Source organism: Myotis yumanensis, unplaced genomic scaffold, assembly GCF_028538775.1.
Source record: "Myotis yumanensis isolate MYYU_CA2020_CCGP unplaced genomic scaffold, mMyoYum1.0.hap1 SCAF_14, whole genome shotgun sequence".
NCBI lineage: Eukaryota > Metazoa > Chordata > Mammalia > Chiroptera > Vespertilionidae > Myotis > Myotis yumanensis.
In genome coordinates, this window is record NW_027223765.1 from 40,098,589 (window position 1) to 40,115,648 (window position 17,060).

The 17,060-nt window shown below is 55.4% G+C and overlaps 1 protein-coding gene across 4 annotated transcripts; it reads right to left on the reverse strand.

Moving 5' to 3' along the window:
* Positions 1 to 1,509: 1,509 nt before the first annotated feature.
* Positions 1,510 to 16,115, reverse strand: LOC138992202 (inter-alpha-trypsin inhibitor heavy chain H4-like). 4 transcript variants are annotated; one of them, XM_070390747.1, is made up of 22 exons: positions 15,999 to 16,093; positions 14,345 to 14,505; positions 13,346 to 13,450; positions 13,049 to 13,211; positions 12,801 to 12,911; positions 12,168 to 12,296; positions 11,434 to 11,550; positions 11,005 to 11,173; positions 10,794 to 10,919; positions 10,430 to 10,611; positions 10,168 to 10,353; positions 7,760 to 7,899; positions 7,348 to 7,502; positions 6,994 to 7,008; positions 6,127 to 6,258; positions 5,585 to 5,644; positions 5,338 to 5,364; positions 5,131 to 5,250; positions 4,215 to 4,389; positions 2,391 to 2,545; positions 2,171 to 2,267; positions 1,510 to 1,733 (listed from the first exon to the last, which is right to left on the reverse strand). In XM_070390747.1, exons 1-22 carry the CDS (start codon positions 16,086 to 16,088, stop codon positions 1,664 to 1,666), a joined length of 2,685 nt encoding a protein of 894 aa, XP_070246848.1. In that variant the 5' UTR covers positions 16,089 to 16,093; the 3' UTR covers positions 1,510 to 1,663. The 4 variants fall into 4 exon arrangements, with proteins under 4 accessions (XP_070246848.1, XP_070246850.1, XP_070246847.1 ...); XM_070390749.1 differs by having other exon boundaries at positions 5,131 to 5,364; positions 15,999 to 16,115; XM_070390746.1 differs by lacking the exon at positions 5,338 to 5,364 and having other exon boundaries at positions 5,131 to 5,289.
* Between the last annotated feature and the right edge of the window lie 945 nt (positions 16,116 to 17,060).

Here is a 17,060-nt window from a genome sequence, read left to right on the forward strand (position 1 = left end):
TGGAAGGTCGAGGGAGACCCCAAGGCGGCTCCCCCGTCTCACAGCAACAGCCTGAGACCCTGCCAGCCAACCAGGCAGATGGAGAGGCAGATGGAGTGTGTCTGTGCGTTCGGCAAACCTGCTGCTGGCGCCCCGCTACGGGCCTCTCCTCTGACCCCTCCAGAAAGACTCACTCAGTAAACACCATGTAGAGCTCAAGAGCTGGGAAAAGAGCTTTTCCCTGCTGACCTGGTTTGCTTCCTCTTAACCAGCAAATGAGCTCATTTTCTGCTTTCCTCTGGCTGCGGGGAAGCTCAGAGCAAAGTTCTGTGCTGCAGCTTCTCCACGAGGGTGTCACAGATTGAACGCTCCTCCTGCTTGGCTCTTCTCTTATTCCCATGGGTTTTGTTTAAAAAATATATTTTTTAAATCCTCACCAAAGGACATGTTTGATTTATTTATTTATTTATTCCTTTGTTCAGGTATTTATTTATTTTTAGACAGAGAGGAAAGGAGAGAGAAAGAGAAATATCGATGTGAGAGAGAAACATCAATGGATTGCCTCCTGCATGCGCTCCAACTGGGGATCAAAGCCACAACCCAGGTATGTGCTCTGACCTGGGATTGAACCTGCAACCTTTGGGTGTACAGGGTGATGCTCCAACCAACTGAGCCACCTGGGCTATAACTGTTTTTTAAGTGTGCTCTGACTGTGCAGAAATTGGGTGGAATCTGGGGGTGACTATCCCTGGGGCATGGGTCGGAGAGGATTTTGAGCTGGGGTCTGGGTCACCTCCATGGGACAGAGGCTTCCCTCCTGGGATGAGGGCCTCTCTCTGTCTCCTGTGTTCCAGGCCTAGCTCCTTTCCAGGTGGTGAGCACAGGTGTGAAAATCAAATTGCATCATCAAGTCCCATGCAAAAGGCGCCCCAAAGCTCACTGAGATCTTCTACCCAGTTCACTTTTTTTAATGGAGGTAAGAAGAGTCAAAACTGGTTTTCATGGTCCTAGGTGGTTTGGCTCAGTTGATAGAGTATTGACCTGAGAACTAAAGGTCCTGGCTTCAGTTTCAGTTCCAGTCAAGGGTATGTACCTCGGTTGTAGGCTTGATCCCTGGCCCCAGTAAGGGGGACTCCTCTGATGGCTCCCCTTCCCCCACACTCTCTCTTAATATCAATGGAAAAATATCCTTGGGTGAGGATTAACAAATAAAATAATAAAATGAAATAAAATAAATAATAATTGGTTTTCATGGACTGAAACTGAACCTCTACTCTCAGAGGGTGTTTTCTGGCCCTGGGCCCAAGCTGGGGTCTGGAGTGACATATACAGGGGTGGTTCAATCTTTCTAAATCTTAGTTTCCACCTTATGAAATGAAGGGAGTGGACCAAAAGCTCCTCAGGGACCTACTGGCCACATGCCCTGAGGGCTGATTGTGGGAGATTCCAATGTCACACGATGCTAAGTGTTCAGGAGGAGGCTCTACAGCCCTGGGGTTTGGCTGGATGGAACCAGAGAAGCCCACTCCCTGAGTTTAAACTACCTTCCTTTATTTGTAATAGGTGGAACTCCCCTCCCCATCATGGTTGAGACCCCACAGGTGGCTGTGGTCACAGGATGACAGCCATCTGTACACAGTGGGGTGGCATGGGGTGGGCGGGTGGGTATAACTCATCATCAGAATCAGAGCTTGATAGACCAGCAGGAAATCTCTGTTCCTGGGGTCCCCTCTTGGTAATCCAACTTGAGTTTTCTGGGATGGAGAGACAGAGAGACAGACAGACAGACGGGTGGTTAGGAAATCTCAGGTGTGGTGGGAGGAGAGGGAGAGAGCTGGGTCGGGCAAGTGGAAGGTGGAGATTCAGGGCCCCTTAGAATCCCCTCCGGTACAGGCTGACAAGGCCCAGTCTCCCAAGGACACCCAGTTGTCCGGGGTCCAAGGCTCTGAGACTTCAGGGAGTTTGCTAATGCCCCCAACTCACCCTTAGTGATCTCTGGTTGGGGTGTTTTCTGTGGGTCTGAGTTGACCATTTTTGTGGGGTCACACTGAGAGCTGGGTCAGACATGTCTAAAGCATCAGCCTTTCACCCGACTATCTCTAGTTCCCAGGCTCAGACAGGGGAGTGGAGGCCCCAGGGACCAGCTCTCAGCCTCCTAGTCACCACCCCTGGCCTATTTGCTTGGAGTCACCTGGTGGCATTGAACTCAAACCCCTGAGTCCTCAGTGTTCGCTTGCTGTCATCTGTTGCATCTGAGGGCCCCCAGGCAATGCCCTGGTAAAAGTGGCCTGAGAGATAAAGGGTGGGTCAGTGAGGGATAAAGACGCGGGGACTGGGAGACACAGGTACTGCCTGTTCCCAGGCAGAGCTGGATCTGAGGATGCCCTGAGCCAGGGTCATGGGCAGCATACCAAGGAGGCCGTTGACGTGGCTGGAGAAGCGGTCAGTGTCCCGCAGGAGCAGCCGAAGCCCCTGCCCAGGGCCGTCCCAGGACAGCAGGCCGATGGTCACTTTGTCTGGGCTGCTGAGCAGCAGGAGCCCCGCCTTGTCCATGGTCATCTTGAGGCTGTGGGGAAACTAGGCTCCTGAGAGCAAGGTAGGCATGGACACACCCTCAGGGGACCCTGGCAGTTGGGGTGGGATGGGTGGGGGAATCCAGCTGTGGCCTTGAGTGGGAAGTCCATTACACATTCTCCTTAGCAACTGGGACCAACCTGAAGTTAATAATATCTGGTGATCCCAGCATTTATAAAACAAAATAACAGTTCCTTTCCCTGTTTTCTTAGATTTCCTTCCCCTCAAATTCGTTTGATATGATTCCCGGGGTATCGGACACACTCTGCCGGTGCCAGATTCTCTTGATGATCAGTGTTTAATTGTATGTTTAACATCTAGAAGGGCACGTCTCTTCTGATTCTATGCCCTTCTTTTTTACTTAAAATCATCTCTGATTTCTTACCTTTTTGGTTTTCTTGGGAACGTTAGGCTCCTTAGAGCACGTTGAACAAGACCCTGCTGGTGCTCTGAGTGACCTTAATGGACCTGCACTAAGTTCACACAGGCTCCAAGGGACTCACTACAGGACGTGTGTCTGATTTTCTTCAGAGACCTTCTGTAGCTCCTGAAAGTGTATGAACCCTGTCGCTATGATTAAGAGAAGCTCTTTATTCATCTTCTGGTGTGCAAGTACTTATCAAGTAACAGGAAACTTTAAGATCTGGTATGAAATGGGCGATTTTCAGGTGAGCCCCTCAGGTTTGCTAGGTGCTCACTCATTGCTCAGGTGGAAACCAGTCTCTACTGAGGGGCTCAGTTAGGGACCTGGACGAGGTTCTTTGTACTCAGCACAGGCTGGACTAGAAGGCAGTGCTCCCAGAGGGCCCAAGCCTCGGCCCGCTCCAGGTCCCTCGTGACTTCTGGACCCGCAGAGCTGCCTCTGGAAGGCTCGATGGTGAGGCAGCCCCACCCAGAAGAGGACACCATCCACTTCCATTACCTGCCAGCTGCCAGGTGTTTGATGGACAGTCTCTCCCCATCAGAGCTTCAGGAGTGTGCTAAGAGTGACTTTCATAACCTCCCCCTGGTGGACAGTGCCTTCCAACTTCTCACTGCTGTCATCATTCCCTCACCACGGAGACAGCTGCCCTCCGGCATGCCCCGTGGGCACTACCCCTTCTAATGAGCAAAGTGCTCCCCTGCCACATTCCCTCATTGGGTCTCCCCTCAGCCTCTAAGTCAGGCTTGGAGTGATTCACCCCAGGCATGAGTGAGGAAACCGAGGCTAAGAGGGTCTAAGCAGCCTGCCCAGGGTCAGTCACACAGGATTAGCAGCAGTGTGGCTCCAAGCCACACTGTCCCCTGCACGGGAGAGTGACCTGGGTTAGGTGTGGCCATGCCGGGGGCCAAGCACACATCTGGTCCCCCAGAAGTGCCAGGCCACCCAGACTTGCATATGTGGTGGCCAATGAAAGGTCTGTGGGTGGATGTATGAGTGCAAGGGTCAGTGCTCAGGGGCATGACCGTGCATGAGCAGCCAGGTCCCCAGGACAACCACTGGTGCCCCCTGAGAAAAAGAGGTATGGCTCTGCCCAACCAGTGGGGGCGGCCCACTGCAGAGGACTCGTGCCCAGCCCAAGCACTTCATCCCCAAGCCTGTGGCCTCTGGCCACCGGTCAGCACTGGCACTGGCTAACGAAGCCTGAGAGGTCCTTGCTGGTACCCAGCCTGAAGCTTACCCAGGCATCACCAGGAACAGTGTCTCCTTCCATTTGTACTGAGAGCTTCTTCGGTCCCTAGTCACTACCACATACTCAGGGGACACGTGGACCTGCAGCTGGGGATTCTTGAAAGTCACCTCGATCCATGAGAACTGGGCCTCCTCCATGTCATACTCGCCAATCATCTCGAGACCTGAGAGAGCCGGGAGCAGAAGTCAGAGGCATGGCCCTCTGTGATTACGTCCCTGAGAACTGTCCTTCACCAACCCCCTCCTCACTGCCCTTTCCCAGCATTCCCTCACACTGGAGTCTGGTTTCCACAATCTTTTCTCTCCTCCCTTGGTTGCATTTGACGTTGGAAGCACCACAAATCCTCAGTGATGGACACTTTCAGGTGAGCCCTCTGAGAAGGGCGATCGTGTCTGAAGTCCATGAACATTGATAAAGCGCATTAGTGTGCGGGGCCCTGAGCGAAGTGCCATGGCCAAGAGTGAGATGGCAAATCATTGGTCCCCACCCTCAGGGAGCAAAGAGACTGTAGGCCTGGTGTGTGGAGGTGGGAGACCGTGTGTGAGCATCCCTGAGTGCTGTATGTCCCCACGTCTGACTTGACACCTCAGCTCAACCAGTACGATCCTTCTGGGGGGTGGGGAGCAGGTCTGGTCAGCACACCTCCCTCCTCTTGCCATTCATCTCCTCCAGACTCTCTATGGTCCCACTACTATCTTTCAGGGCTCTGGGCTTCTGCCAACCTCTGCCTCTCCCTAGTAAACCCCCACTGGTCTGCCAAGGCCCAGTCACTCCTGTGTGACCCTGTGCAGCCTCATATGCCCCTCAAACAGCCCTGGCCTCCTCTCCTGGGCTTCTGCCTCTAGGTCGCTTTGGGCACTGACTGCAGAGGGTTTCTCTGGAAAGTGACTGCTCAGGGCCTCACCTTGGTCAGGGTCTGAGAGCAGGAGTAATAATGGCCCCGGGGTGCGCTTAATGTCCACACAGAGCTGGTCCACGCTCTGCCCAGGCAGAGGCAGGATGAAGGTCGGAGCCTGGATGGGGGCTGGGGCAGCAGATGCAGTTCCTGGGGCAGGTAGAACATCTGGAGGGCAGCGACGGGAAGGGGGATAGAGGGGGACAGGCACCTTACCTGGTGGTGGGGCTGTTGGGTTTGTTTCTGAAAGAAAAAATCTTTATTTGGGCATCCCCTTCCTCACAGTTTGGGGCAGGGGGAGTTGAAGGATGGGATAGTGTATAAATGTGGCCAGGGTTCCTTCTCCACTTCAACACTGAGAAACATGTAACAGGTTCCTAGAAATCCCCTGGGCCCCCCCATCCCAGGGTCTTCCTGCTATAGGGCCATCGTCCACTTCAGGGAATCTGGTCTGGGGACGTACCTTCCATTGTTTCATCCAGGTGATCAACCCCCATAGTGGGACTGGAGGAGGAGGAAGATGCTAGTACAGATTGGCCAGAAACGGAAAGGGAGAAGGCAGTCAGGATTCAGAGCAATCAGCACGCTATCCAGCATCACTGCCACCTGTACACACCAAGCTCCAGCCCTGCGACCCCTGCCCCACATTCACCCAACCTAGGAGAGCACACTTTTAGGAAAAACACTGAGGAGACAGGGTCCAGCCTGGTGTTGGGCTGGGTCTGAATCCAGACTGGAGATCAGAGACAGCTCATGGGGCCACTCATGGCTTGGGGAATGGTGGGAGCCTTCCCTTTCTAGAAGGTTCCATCCTGAGCCAGCCTGCAGAGTGTAATGAGTCTGGTTCAGTGAAACTAAATGACACACTGCTTCATGTCAAGCCCACAGCAACTCTGCCTGGTCGGTGCCCAGCCCTGTGCAGGGTGCTTGCTCTCATCCAACTCTACAGGCAGGCTGACCATCCCCTTGGGGAAACGAGGCCTCCGAGGTCAGAAAGTGGCTCACCTATCCTGCTCCATAGCCACAGATCTGAATTTCTCTCAGACAGGAGCTGAACTTTAGAAGGAATAGGAAATCCATGTGGTCGAGATCTCCTTTCGGGCACGTCATGAACTCCAGCGTACGAGCCAAATCCAGCTTTAGAAAAGTTGACACCTGCAGTCTTGGCTCAAGCAGAGTCATGGGTCCCCACCACCAGGGCTCTGGGACCCACCCGGGAGACGAATGTACAGAGGGCAGATGACTCCCTTACCCACACCCACCACTCTGAGAGCCTCTCCCCCTTCAGCCAGGAGAAAGTCAAGCTGGAAAAGGAAGCCTTCTTGAACTCTTCCCACCCCGCTGGGATATCGGTCACTTCCAACTACCTTGTCCTCTGAAGTTTCTTCTGCCACTAACAAAAGGTCCTGCATAGCTGCCTCCGCATCAGACACACCTGAACTTTAGTCCCAGCCCTGCCACCATCCAGGTGAGCCAAGCAAGCCACTCATCCACAGTCTGTGCAGAGCCCAGCCTGTGGCCAAGGTCAAGGTTCTGTCAATCCCCCCCTCCCACCACTGCTGCTCCTTTGCTACTTGCTCCTTTGGGCCGTGGGTGTCCCTAGCCTCTATGTCTGAAGACAGTGGGACCTGGAAATCAGAGAGACCTGGGTGTGCATCCAGCTGGATGGGGACTGTGCCCCTAGCACCAGGACAGCCAATATCTGAAGGAACAGGTGACTAAATGCACCAACGTGCTTGGGCAGACAATGCCCCTCCTGGCAGCAGGCTGGGCTGGAGACGCCCTGGCCAGCAACTTTGTGGGACTGGGGTCCGAGGTCCTGAATCAGCCACCTGTTATCAACGGCAGCCTTTGACGGTATTAGGCCCTTACCTGAGGCAACCTTTCCTGGGTAAAACAAAAACAGAAGAGAGAGAAAGGAAGTGAGTGAGAGAGGGAGAGAGGGAGAGAGAGAGAGAGAGAGATACTATTGGGTAGTTTGGTACATTTGAAGTGCTTATTTAACCTGCTTCCCCACCCCAGCACCACAGAGCTGCAGTGCATATGGGAAGGTTGGGAGACCTGGCCTCAGTTTCCTCATCAATGAAATGGGATGCATCGCCTGGGGGTCCTGGGAGTCTGTGTGGCCAGGTTAGGGTCTCGGTCAGGACGTGGGGGAGGGGCTGGGGGGAGAGACTGGGTCAAAACTCTGTTGCCACAGGGCTAGGAGCCCACTGTCACACCCACCATTTTCCACAGGCTTCTCAGCAACTTGAGACTGTTCTTGGCCTTCAGGTTTGGTGACCACCATGGACGTGAGGGGGGTGACAAAGCTATAGTTGAGCGACAAGCCCAGAGCTTGGGTCTCCAGGGCCTGCTTATCAGCATCGGATGCGGAAACCCTGCAGGTAGAGAGCATCAGAGGGCCAGCAGGTCCTGGATGCCTAGCTTCATTCTCCCTCCCTTCCAGACCCTTGGGGGTGGAGCCGGGGTCCCCACTGGGAGAGCCTGGAGCTCAGACACCACTCCATGACCCCCCTCTCTCCATACCTAGGAGATGCCCAGGCCACCTGTGCCGTCCCACCCATGAGGAGCTTGGGGAGACACTGAGGCCGTGTGTGGCCGCCCCAGCAGGCCCTCGGGGGTGCAGGCCACCCACATTCGCTCCAGCAGTTGGTGGATGGTCAGGTACGCCCAGAGTCTCTCCATGAAGCCGTGGAAGATGTACTTGGGCTTTTGAAACTCCTCTTCCTGCTTTGCCACCTGGGACTCCATTTGGAAGGTGATGTTCTCCGTGGGCTGGAAAGAGGGGCCCAGCCAGGCGGCAGCAGTGAGGGCCTGCCGCCCACACCTGGCCTGCCGCTTCCCAGCACTTCCATGAGAAACCTAGTTGGGACTGGGCAGGTCCTACGGATTGGCTGTGAGGACCACATTCCCTTCGAGTAGGTGGGGAGCAGGGAGGGAGTTCAGGGGTGTAAGGGGCTCAGCCACAGAGCCTCCAAAGATGAGAAGGTGGAGAGAAAAGGTAGAAACTATCATAGGTGCAAAGCTAGGAACTCAGATCAGATGCAGCTTTTGGGAGGAAGGACAATGGGAAGGGGATCTGGACCCCAGGCCAGTGCAGAAGCAGCAGCAAATGCGTTTAAAGCAGAAAGAGTCCCAAGACGGCCCACCCCAAAAATGGACACTCTGGGGACAGAGAGGCAAGTGCCTTCCCCAGCAGTCATGGCAGAGTTCGAAAGAGGGCTCAGGCCTTCATAGGGTTTGGGGCCCCATGTACCCCATTAGGCTGCCCCTTGACCAAGCTGGTGCCCCCTACTGGGACCAGGCACTGTCCAGTGGTGACAGCAAGGCATGTGCCCAAGTTTCAGGTGGACTGCTGCTTCCTTCCCCGGGGTGGGGCCTTCTGCCCTCAGGCTGAACTGGCCAGCAGCCTGGGAAGTGGGGCCTGTGGGCAGAGGAACTCCAGCCTTTCCTGTCACCATTCCCCGGCGGCCAAAAGCCTTAGCGATGTGGACCAGACCCCATCCCCGCTGCTGGAGACGCCCTCCTCTGTCTCTCACCAGAGCCGGGCCTCCCACACCTTTGTCACCTGCAGGCCACCTGCACAAATGTCCTGGCCATCTGCACAGCTATCTATTGGAAGGTTTTCCTTAAGTGAAAGTTAAACAGGCTAACACTCTTCACTCGGCCTTGTCCCCAGCAAGACTACCAGGGAGATGCTCGGTCTGGGGTTGGAGTTCTATTTCTCAGAAGATACATTAGGATAAATACGAGATTACTAAAACAAAGACATGTCACCCCCTTATCAACCTGGGTTCCGCACTTTGGGAACTCCCAGGCTCCAGGGCAAAATGTGTGGAATGTTTACCCTGGGCCACATGTTAATCCCCACAGCTGTCTCACAAGGTGGGTAAGATAACTGATTCTCATTTACACACAAGAGAAAACGGAGGCACGGGGAGATTAGGTGAAATCCGCAGGCCTCACCCCTCGGAGGTGGCAAAGAGGGGGTGGAAGCCAAGCTACTGGACACCTGCATGCAATGCTCCTTGTGACACCTGCTACTGCTCTGAGACTCTGCCCTGGTCCCAGCATGCCCCCTGCCTTGTCCACTTGCTGTTCTCCCTGCACATCCTGCCGCGGGCCACACATGCCTGAAACATTCCTCCATCACTTCCCCATCTGGTCTCTGCCACCTCCTACTCATCCCACAGTCGCAGCTGAGTCCTGTCCAGGAAGCCCTCCCGGATGTACAGGCCACGTTGGGGCTCCTGTGCTGCTCCCCTAAGTCCTGGGGTTCATCCTCTCAGGGACACCACAGCGTCTGGGTCTCTCTTTGTTTGTGACGATTTACCCAATGCCTCTCCCATGAGGGCAGGATCATTGGGCCTAGGAAGGCTCTGGCTCAGAGCAGGTGCTCAGTTTCTCTGTGTGCAATGAGGGGTCCCCGGTGGCACAGAGGCAGGGAGAACTGGGTGAGGAGAGGGCACCATGTGGTGAGCTGGGGTGGGTCTTGAATGGGCTGCAATGGGCCCCAGGGCAATTTGGACCTCGGTCTGCTCATCTGTGAAGTGGGAGCAGCCCTCCCTGCCTGACTGCAATCTCAGAGGGCTGGTGGAGGACAGAGGGGATGTCAAACCCTGTGCCCTAGGGCAGTGGTTAGCAAACCGCGGCTCTTTGGCCCATGCACAGAAGTCGGTATTTTGTGGAATTGCCACACTCTAGGGGCCAAAGAGCTGCATGTGGCTCGCGAGCCGTGTTTTGCCGAGTTGCAGTTTGCTGACCACTGCCCTAGGGCACAGCAGCAGCAACTCAGACTCACTATGAAGTGCCTACCACGTGCAGCCAAGCACAGGGGCTCTCAGCAGAATCAGGACATTATCTCATGGAATCTCCACCACCAGCCCATGCAGTGGGGACTGGGGTCCTCCATGGTGGCAGGGGGCACTTTGTCACTTGCCCAAGGTCAGTGGGCTGGAGTCTGACAGGCTGGAGTTTGAACCTAGCCCCTCTGAATGCCTGCTGCAGCCACCCTTCCACGCCAGGATGGCTGGCCACACTCACCAGCTGCCCGCTGACCGTGGCTGAGAGCACATCAGGGCTCTGGGCCCGGAGCTTCCCGGCCACTACCATCTCGGAGCCCTTGAAGAACAGCGGGAAGTTGTCCTGCGTGACCTCCTCCACGGCATTGCCTGGGTACTCGAAGGTCACTGTGGTCAGCAGGGGGTTGGCCACCTCCTGGTAGAAGCCCTGCAGAGTGGGGGGTGTCACAAGGGCCGAGCAGGGTGGTCCCTGACTCTCCCAGCCCTCAGGGGTAGGCTGGCACCTGCAGCTGCAGGGCGGCGTCCGAGTCCTCGTAGATGCGCCGAGCCAGGCCGCCGTTGTCCAGCGCCAGCTTCTCCAGGAAGGCGTAGTGGACGTCAAAGCCAAAGCCCAGGCAGAAGAGGCTGTACTGACCGCGTACGGCCTCTTGCACATTCTTCTGGATTTTCCTGGGGTTGGTCTCGCCTGGACCCAGTGTTTGGGGACAAGGGTCAGAAAACGGATTTGCTCAGGGGATATTTTTAGAATCTCAGAGCCTGAGAGGTTGCAGGGACCCCCTCCCTTCCCCAGGTCCCACAGCAAGCCAGGATGGAACCCCAGCAATGCCCTCTGGGCAGTGTGCCCTGGAGTTGCTGCTGTGCTCTCACCCTCAGTGGGGTCGCCATCAGTGAGGAGGAGGAGGAGGGAGACGTTCCCTGAGGGCAGCTGCTCCTCCCGGGTGGCTTTGTCCAGCAGCTGCACGGCCATCAGCATTGCATCGTTGATATTGGTTCCTGAGGGGCACACAATCTCAGGATGGATCTCAGGCAGAGCTCTTGCCCGGAAGCCCCCACCCTGCAGGGCTGCCCTGGCGCTCACCTCCCAGGGCCTCGATGCTGTTAGCATATTCCTTGGCCTCCTCCACGTTCTGGGTTGAAGCTGGCACCAGCGATGGCTTCCACTGGCTTGCTTCACTGCTGAAGCTAATGAGGTTGAAGTGATCTTCGGGCCTGAGGTCCTCTAGGATCTTGATGAGGGCTTCCCGAGTCTGGTCAGGGGAAGGGGAAAGAAGGTGGGTGTCTCAGTGGGACCTCCTTGGGGGTCCTGTGCCCTTGGGCTGCACCTCCAGGCCCACACCTGCAGTGGGAACATGTTGAATGCTCCAGGGGCAGGACCGGCTCCAACCTGGGTCTCTGGCAGCCTCCTACCCAGGAAGATGGAGGAGGGAGTGTCTGCCCGCTGGACCAGAGCTGACAGTATGAGGCATTAGAGAGTTTTCAGGGCCCTACCCTGGCCTGTGGTACCCACCTGCTGGATTTTCTTGCCCATCATGGAGCCACTCGTGTCAATGACGAAGATCACATTCTTGGGTATCCTGGAGAGACCCTCGGGGGCAAAGTAGTGCACAAAGTAGCCATTCTCGATCTATGACCAGAGTGAGACACACCCCAATGATGAGAACTACAGTGCTGCTGAGCCCTGCCCCACCCCACCTCCTTACCCCAAATCCCCGGGTCCCCATCCTCTCCTCCTTTTAAGCTCCTCTGTCACAGCCCCACTGCTAACCTCCCCAAATCCTCACCATCTTTATTTTTTTATCTTTGTTGTTGAAAGTATTACATATGTCCCCTTTTTTCCCCATTGACCTCTTCTAGTCTGCCACCCGCTCCAGTCCTTCACCACCCTATTGTCTGTGTCCATGGGTTATGCATATATGCATACAAGTTCTTTGGTTGATCTCTTCCCATTCACCCAGTGTAGCTACTCTTTTGCTGAAACATTCCCGGCTATGCATGACCCACTAGAACTCTACTCCACTTTGCTCCCTATTTGTTTGAATATCTGAGGTGGTTTAGAGGTAATAAACCTTACTTAACAGATGAAACTTTCTGCCTCTGAAAGGGAATTCTTTCAGGGACAGCATAACTAAACCGCGTGTTTTCTGTCTTTTGCCTTCGGTGCACACCGACAACAGCCAGGCTCAGGCTCCTGAGGACGGATGGATTTCCTGGTTATTCTGCTCTCCCCGGGAGCCCACGCACCTGAATGGAGCCTCCAGAGAGGGTGCGGTTCACATCATAGCGGATGATGAAGTCGCCATCCACGACCGTGTCCTGTTGCTCTGCAGACTTCTGTTGCTGGGAGAGCGTCGGCTTGAATTGGATGTGAGCCTGGAGAAAGACCGACTGGGCTGATGTTGGGGGCAGCGAGGCCACGCTCACACCCCTCACCCCATCTGAGAATCACCCGGGATGAGAACTCCCCCGTAGGTCAAATCCCAGGGAACTTTCTCCCAGGCTGGGCTGTCAGGTGGACGGCCTCAGTACAGTGAATAGGTGTGAGCAAGGAGTCTCTGCTCCGGAGCCGTGTGAGCAGAGCCTGGGCTCAGGATGTGTATGATCCAGCCTCCGCCTTTCCCCCTGGTCCTGGGACCCTAATGTCAGTGTCCTCTCCCAGTCGCCCCCTAACCTCAGGTTCAAGCCAGCACCCGCCGTCCTCCTCTAGGCCTTGTCCTCCTCATCTGCCTCATGTCAGCGCGGAGACAGAGACCTCAGAAGTCCACCAGCTGAGAGATTCTGCCCAATTGTCCCACTCTCTGGGGACCCAGGCTCACAGGGCAGCCTGAAGACAGGCCCCTCGGTACCCTCCCCTCCCACCCACGGTGGCAGGCCCACCTTGGTCTGGTTCTGTGAGATGGTGAGGGCGTCTGCAAGCTCATTGGTCATGAAGGTGCTCTCTGTCTCCAGAAAGCTGATGCCCTGAGGCTCAAAGATGTGAATGTCCATCTAGAAGAAGAAGGGGGTCACTGGGTTAGCCAGGAGCCAGGGCTGGGCCTCACAGGAGGCTGAGGGTTCAGGGAAGCCACCCTCAGCTGCACAGGGGTCACCCAGGAGGCCTCCTGGGAGGAGGCACTTCCAGGTACCTGCAGGTGCTTGACCAGCTGCTGGGGCTGCACTTTCAGCAGCAGCTCATACACTCCCAGGTGCCGCTTGAGCAACTCCTCGTACACCAGCTCGAAGGTGACCTTGGCAGCGGGGGCCACACTGACCGACACCTGGAACTGCTCCATCTTTCTCCCAGTGGCCCTGGGGGAGGAGGGCATCAGGCCTGCCCCCCCAGACCAGGTAGGGTATGGACACTGGAGGCAGGAGCAGAACTACAGGCAGGGGCGACTTCTGCCCCACCCCCACTGGGGTCTCCCGCACCCCCTTGGGCTCACTTGACGAGGCCAGCGCTCTCCCCCCTGGCCAAGGCCGCACTGTACTGCTTCTGGGCTGCATCCTTCTGCTTGATGTTCCCTGGGTATGTCACACCGTCGATGATCCTGGGGCAGGAGGGCGGGTGCTGTCAAGAGTCTGGGGGAGTGGGGGAGGAGGCTCTCTCCAATCCCACCTCCTCCAGGGAGCCTCTCAGGGACTTGCTGTGCCTCCTGATAGAGTGACTCCTACCTGGACCGGACCTCACCCGTTTATTATGCACCTACTGTGTACAAGACTGTGCAGAGCCCGGGGTAAGGGCCGGCAGCCTCTGCAAGGTGTGCCAGGCCTCCATCTACCCCGAGGCATGCACAATGGAAGTGAACATTCGTTTTACTGAATGGACAGGAGAGGAAGGTTGCATTGGAGACAGGGCTGAGCTAAGTCCTGGTCTCTCTTCTCCCTTCCACTCTGGCCCCACATTCCAATTGCCCCCTCCATCTCATAGACTGTCCCAGAGGAACCTGTTGACCAGCAGCACACACTTTCTAAGCTGCGCTTGCACCCAGCCATGCGCCCAGCTGTGTGGGGCAGACTGAGGAGGAGGGAGGTGCCAGGCTCCCAGGCCAGTGGGAGACACAGGGCTAAAAGGCTTTGAACCCTCTTCCCACCAGCACAGGGCAGGGAGGAATGCAGAGGAGGGTGGAGGGAGGGGTCAAAGGAGGAAGGAATGGAGGGACAGATGGAATTTGGGGGGAGGGAGGGAAGGAGGAAGGGAGAATGGAGGAAGAGATAGAAGGAGGGAGGGGTGGAGGGATGAAAAGAGCAAGGAAGGGAGTGTGGGATGGTGGAACATTTCTGGGAATAAGTTCCTGATAAAGCCTCTGGTTCCTGTCCTGCCTGCAGGTGGAGTGCACACACCTCCTGTCAGGAGGAGGTCCTCTCCCCCTGAGGGACACACGGGGAGGGGATGGCAGTGCTGGATGGGGAGGGGACACAGAGGCAGGCGGGAAGGCACCTACATGGAGAAGTTGGTGATGAAGGCTTTCTTGGGCAGCTCTATCTGGAAGGTGGCCTCCTGCATGGAATCCGCTCTGTTGACCACCCTGCTGGTGATGACCGTGTGGGCAAACCGGGAGGAGACCCTGGAGTCCACAGTGAGGCTGTAGATGTCGATGGCATTCTGGAGCAGTGAAGGAGGAGGGCTGGAGCTGTTTCAACGCCAGCCCTGCTTGGAGCCATGCTCTTCAAGAGCAGGCCTTGACCTAGGTCCCAAACCACGCACTGGCCCTACCCAGACTGAGCGATGGATGCCTCAGGCAAAACTCCATGCGGCATTTCATGTGTGGATCTCTCTCTCAAATAAGACGGGTTTTGCTCAGTGGTTAGAGCGTCGGCCTGCGGACTCAAAGGTCCCAGGTTCGATTCCGGTCAAGGGCATGTACCTGGGTTGCGGGCACATCCCCAGTAGGAGATGTGCAGGAGGCAGCTGATTGATGTTTCTCTCTCATCGATGTTTCTAACTCTCTATCTCTCGCCATTCCTCTCTGTAAAAAATCAATAAAAAAAAAAAAAAAAAAAAAAAGAATTGTCTTTCCAAAAAAAAAAAAAAAAAAAGAGGCAGCTCTGTGCTCCATTTCCCACCCTACAGTGCCAGGGGGCAGGGACCAGTCTGCCAAACACAGGGGATGGAGGTGGAGCCTGAGTCCCAGTGTCTCTGTGAGGGGACTCTCACTTTTCAAGGTCCCGGTTGGGATCAGGAAGCTCAAGGTCTTAGCTCTGAACAGTGTCAGGGCAGCAAACAAGTCCTTTGATTTCTGGCGACCAGAAATGGGGGAACCGCTCCTGCCAGTCCCCACAGGGGCCTCCATGAGCGGGGAGAATCTGGAGATGACCAGGGTCCAGTCCCTAAGAGCTGGGAGCCTTCTCCTTTGCCCCCTTTCCCTGCAGCCGTGGGCCCCACCCCCCAGCTGCCCTGCCCTGCAGCCCAGGCCCTGGCTCTGCAGAGACGGTCAGTCCCACAGGTCACTGATCCAGGCACCTGATCTTCCACCCAGGTCTAAGGTTCGCATGCGCACACATGAGAAGCCTTACACATCTGCCAGCCTGCATACGACACACTTGTGTACATGCCAGCTCTGTTCACCTGCATACGCAGCCTAGCAGAGGTGGGTGCCTGGCTGAGCGGCTTGTTACACACCTAAGTGTCTGCTCTGTGCCAGGCACTGTACTAAGCACTTCATAGTGTTACAGGTTCCATCTTCACAACAAACCTCCGAATAGGGTCTATTATTACCCTGCTTCACAGATGAAGAAAGGGAGACAGAGGAAGCGTCATTACCTTGACGCCGTTCACCAAAGGAGAGGGAGAGATGGGCTCATGATCCCCACTCCCACCGTCCCTTGACTGCCAGCCTCCAGGGTCAACTTGCTAGACTGCAATTCCTCACCTGGAACATGGAATAGGATCACCCCTTCTAGCTTAAGAGGAGCGGGGGGAGGGGGACTGTCCATCAAGCCCTCAGGACATGTCTGGTGGATGGTCAGCACCATATTTTTGCACATACACTGATCTGTGCTCACTTGCACACTCACACACACACAGGCTCTCACTCATTCACCAGCTCATACCACTCACACTCCGGTGCGCACACAGGTGCCTGAGGCACTCGCTACCTTTTGGGCACGGGTGGTCTGGAGCACAGCCAGCAGCGAGAGCAGGACCAGCACGATGGCACCGACGCGGGCAGGGCCTGGGGGCTTCATTTGGGCTCCAGTGCCTGGCAGGCTGCTTCTGAACTTGAGAGGAAGTGGGGAATGAATTAGTAACCTCCTTGCTGCTCCGCCCCTCCGGGGGCAGGGTCCGGGAAATTGGAATTAACAAGCCAAAACTTGCAGTGGACTCAGATAAGTGAATGTCCTGTGGACCTTGGCTGAGGACAGACACATGCACAATAAGTCCACAGTGTCATCAGGATAGGTTCTTGGAAACGGCAACTTTAAGTGAAATGATGTAACACCTTAGAAACCAGTTCACGTCCTGTGGCCTATTTCTGGTCACAAAAACATCACCAAATTGTAGATAAAAATCCAAAATGTTGAAATCAGTGTGAGCTACACTTATATTTAAGAAAGATTCATAAAACCAAGTGAGATCATGCTTTTCCAACTTGCTTATTCCAGTTTAGGTGTACAGATGCCCAAAGCCTCTCCCAGCAGCTCAGGGTGTAAAAGGTGAGACCCCAACCTGGACAGGACACCCCTCCATCGAAGGTCACACTGACACACACCCACACTAGACTGGAACGATGGAGACACACTGGTTCATCTCACGTGCACATCTTGGGGATGTGGGAGGAAACCATGGAGAAAACCCACAAAGACATGGGGAGGCCATGTAAACTCCACTAGGAATTGACATTTTTCCTCATCAGCATCATAACCTAAAGAGGTTGAATAAAAGGACATTATTCCAGGACCTGCTATACTGAGGAAAGGCAGGCTCAGGTGGGAGCTAGGTACTGGCATGCCTTCTGAAAGGTCTAGACCAGGGGTGGGCAAACTTTTTGACTCGAGGGCCACAATGGGTTCTTAAACTGGACCGGAGGGCCGGAACAAAAGCATGGATGGAGTGTTTGTGTGAACTAATATAAATTCAAAGTAAACATCATTACATAAAAGGGTACGGTCTTTTTTTTTTTAGTTTTATTCATTTCAGACGGGCCGGATCCAGCCCGA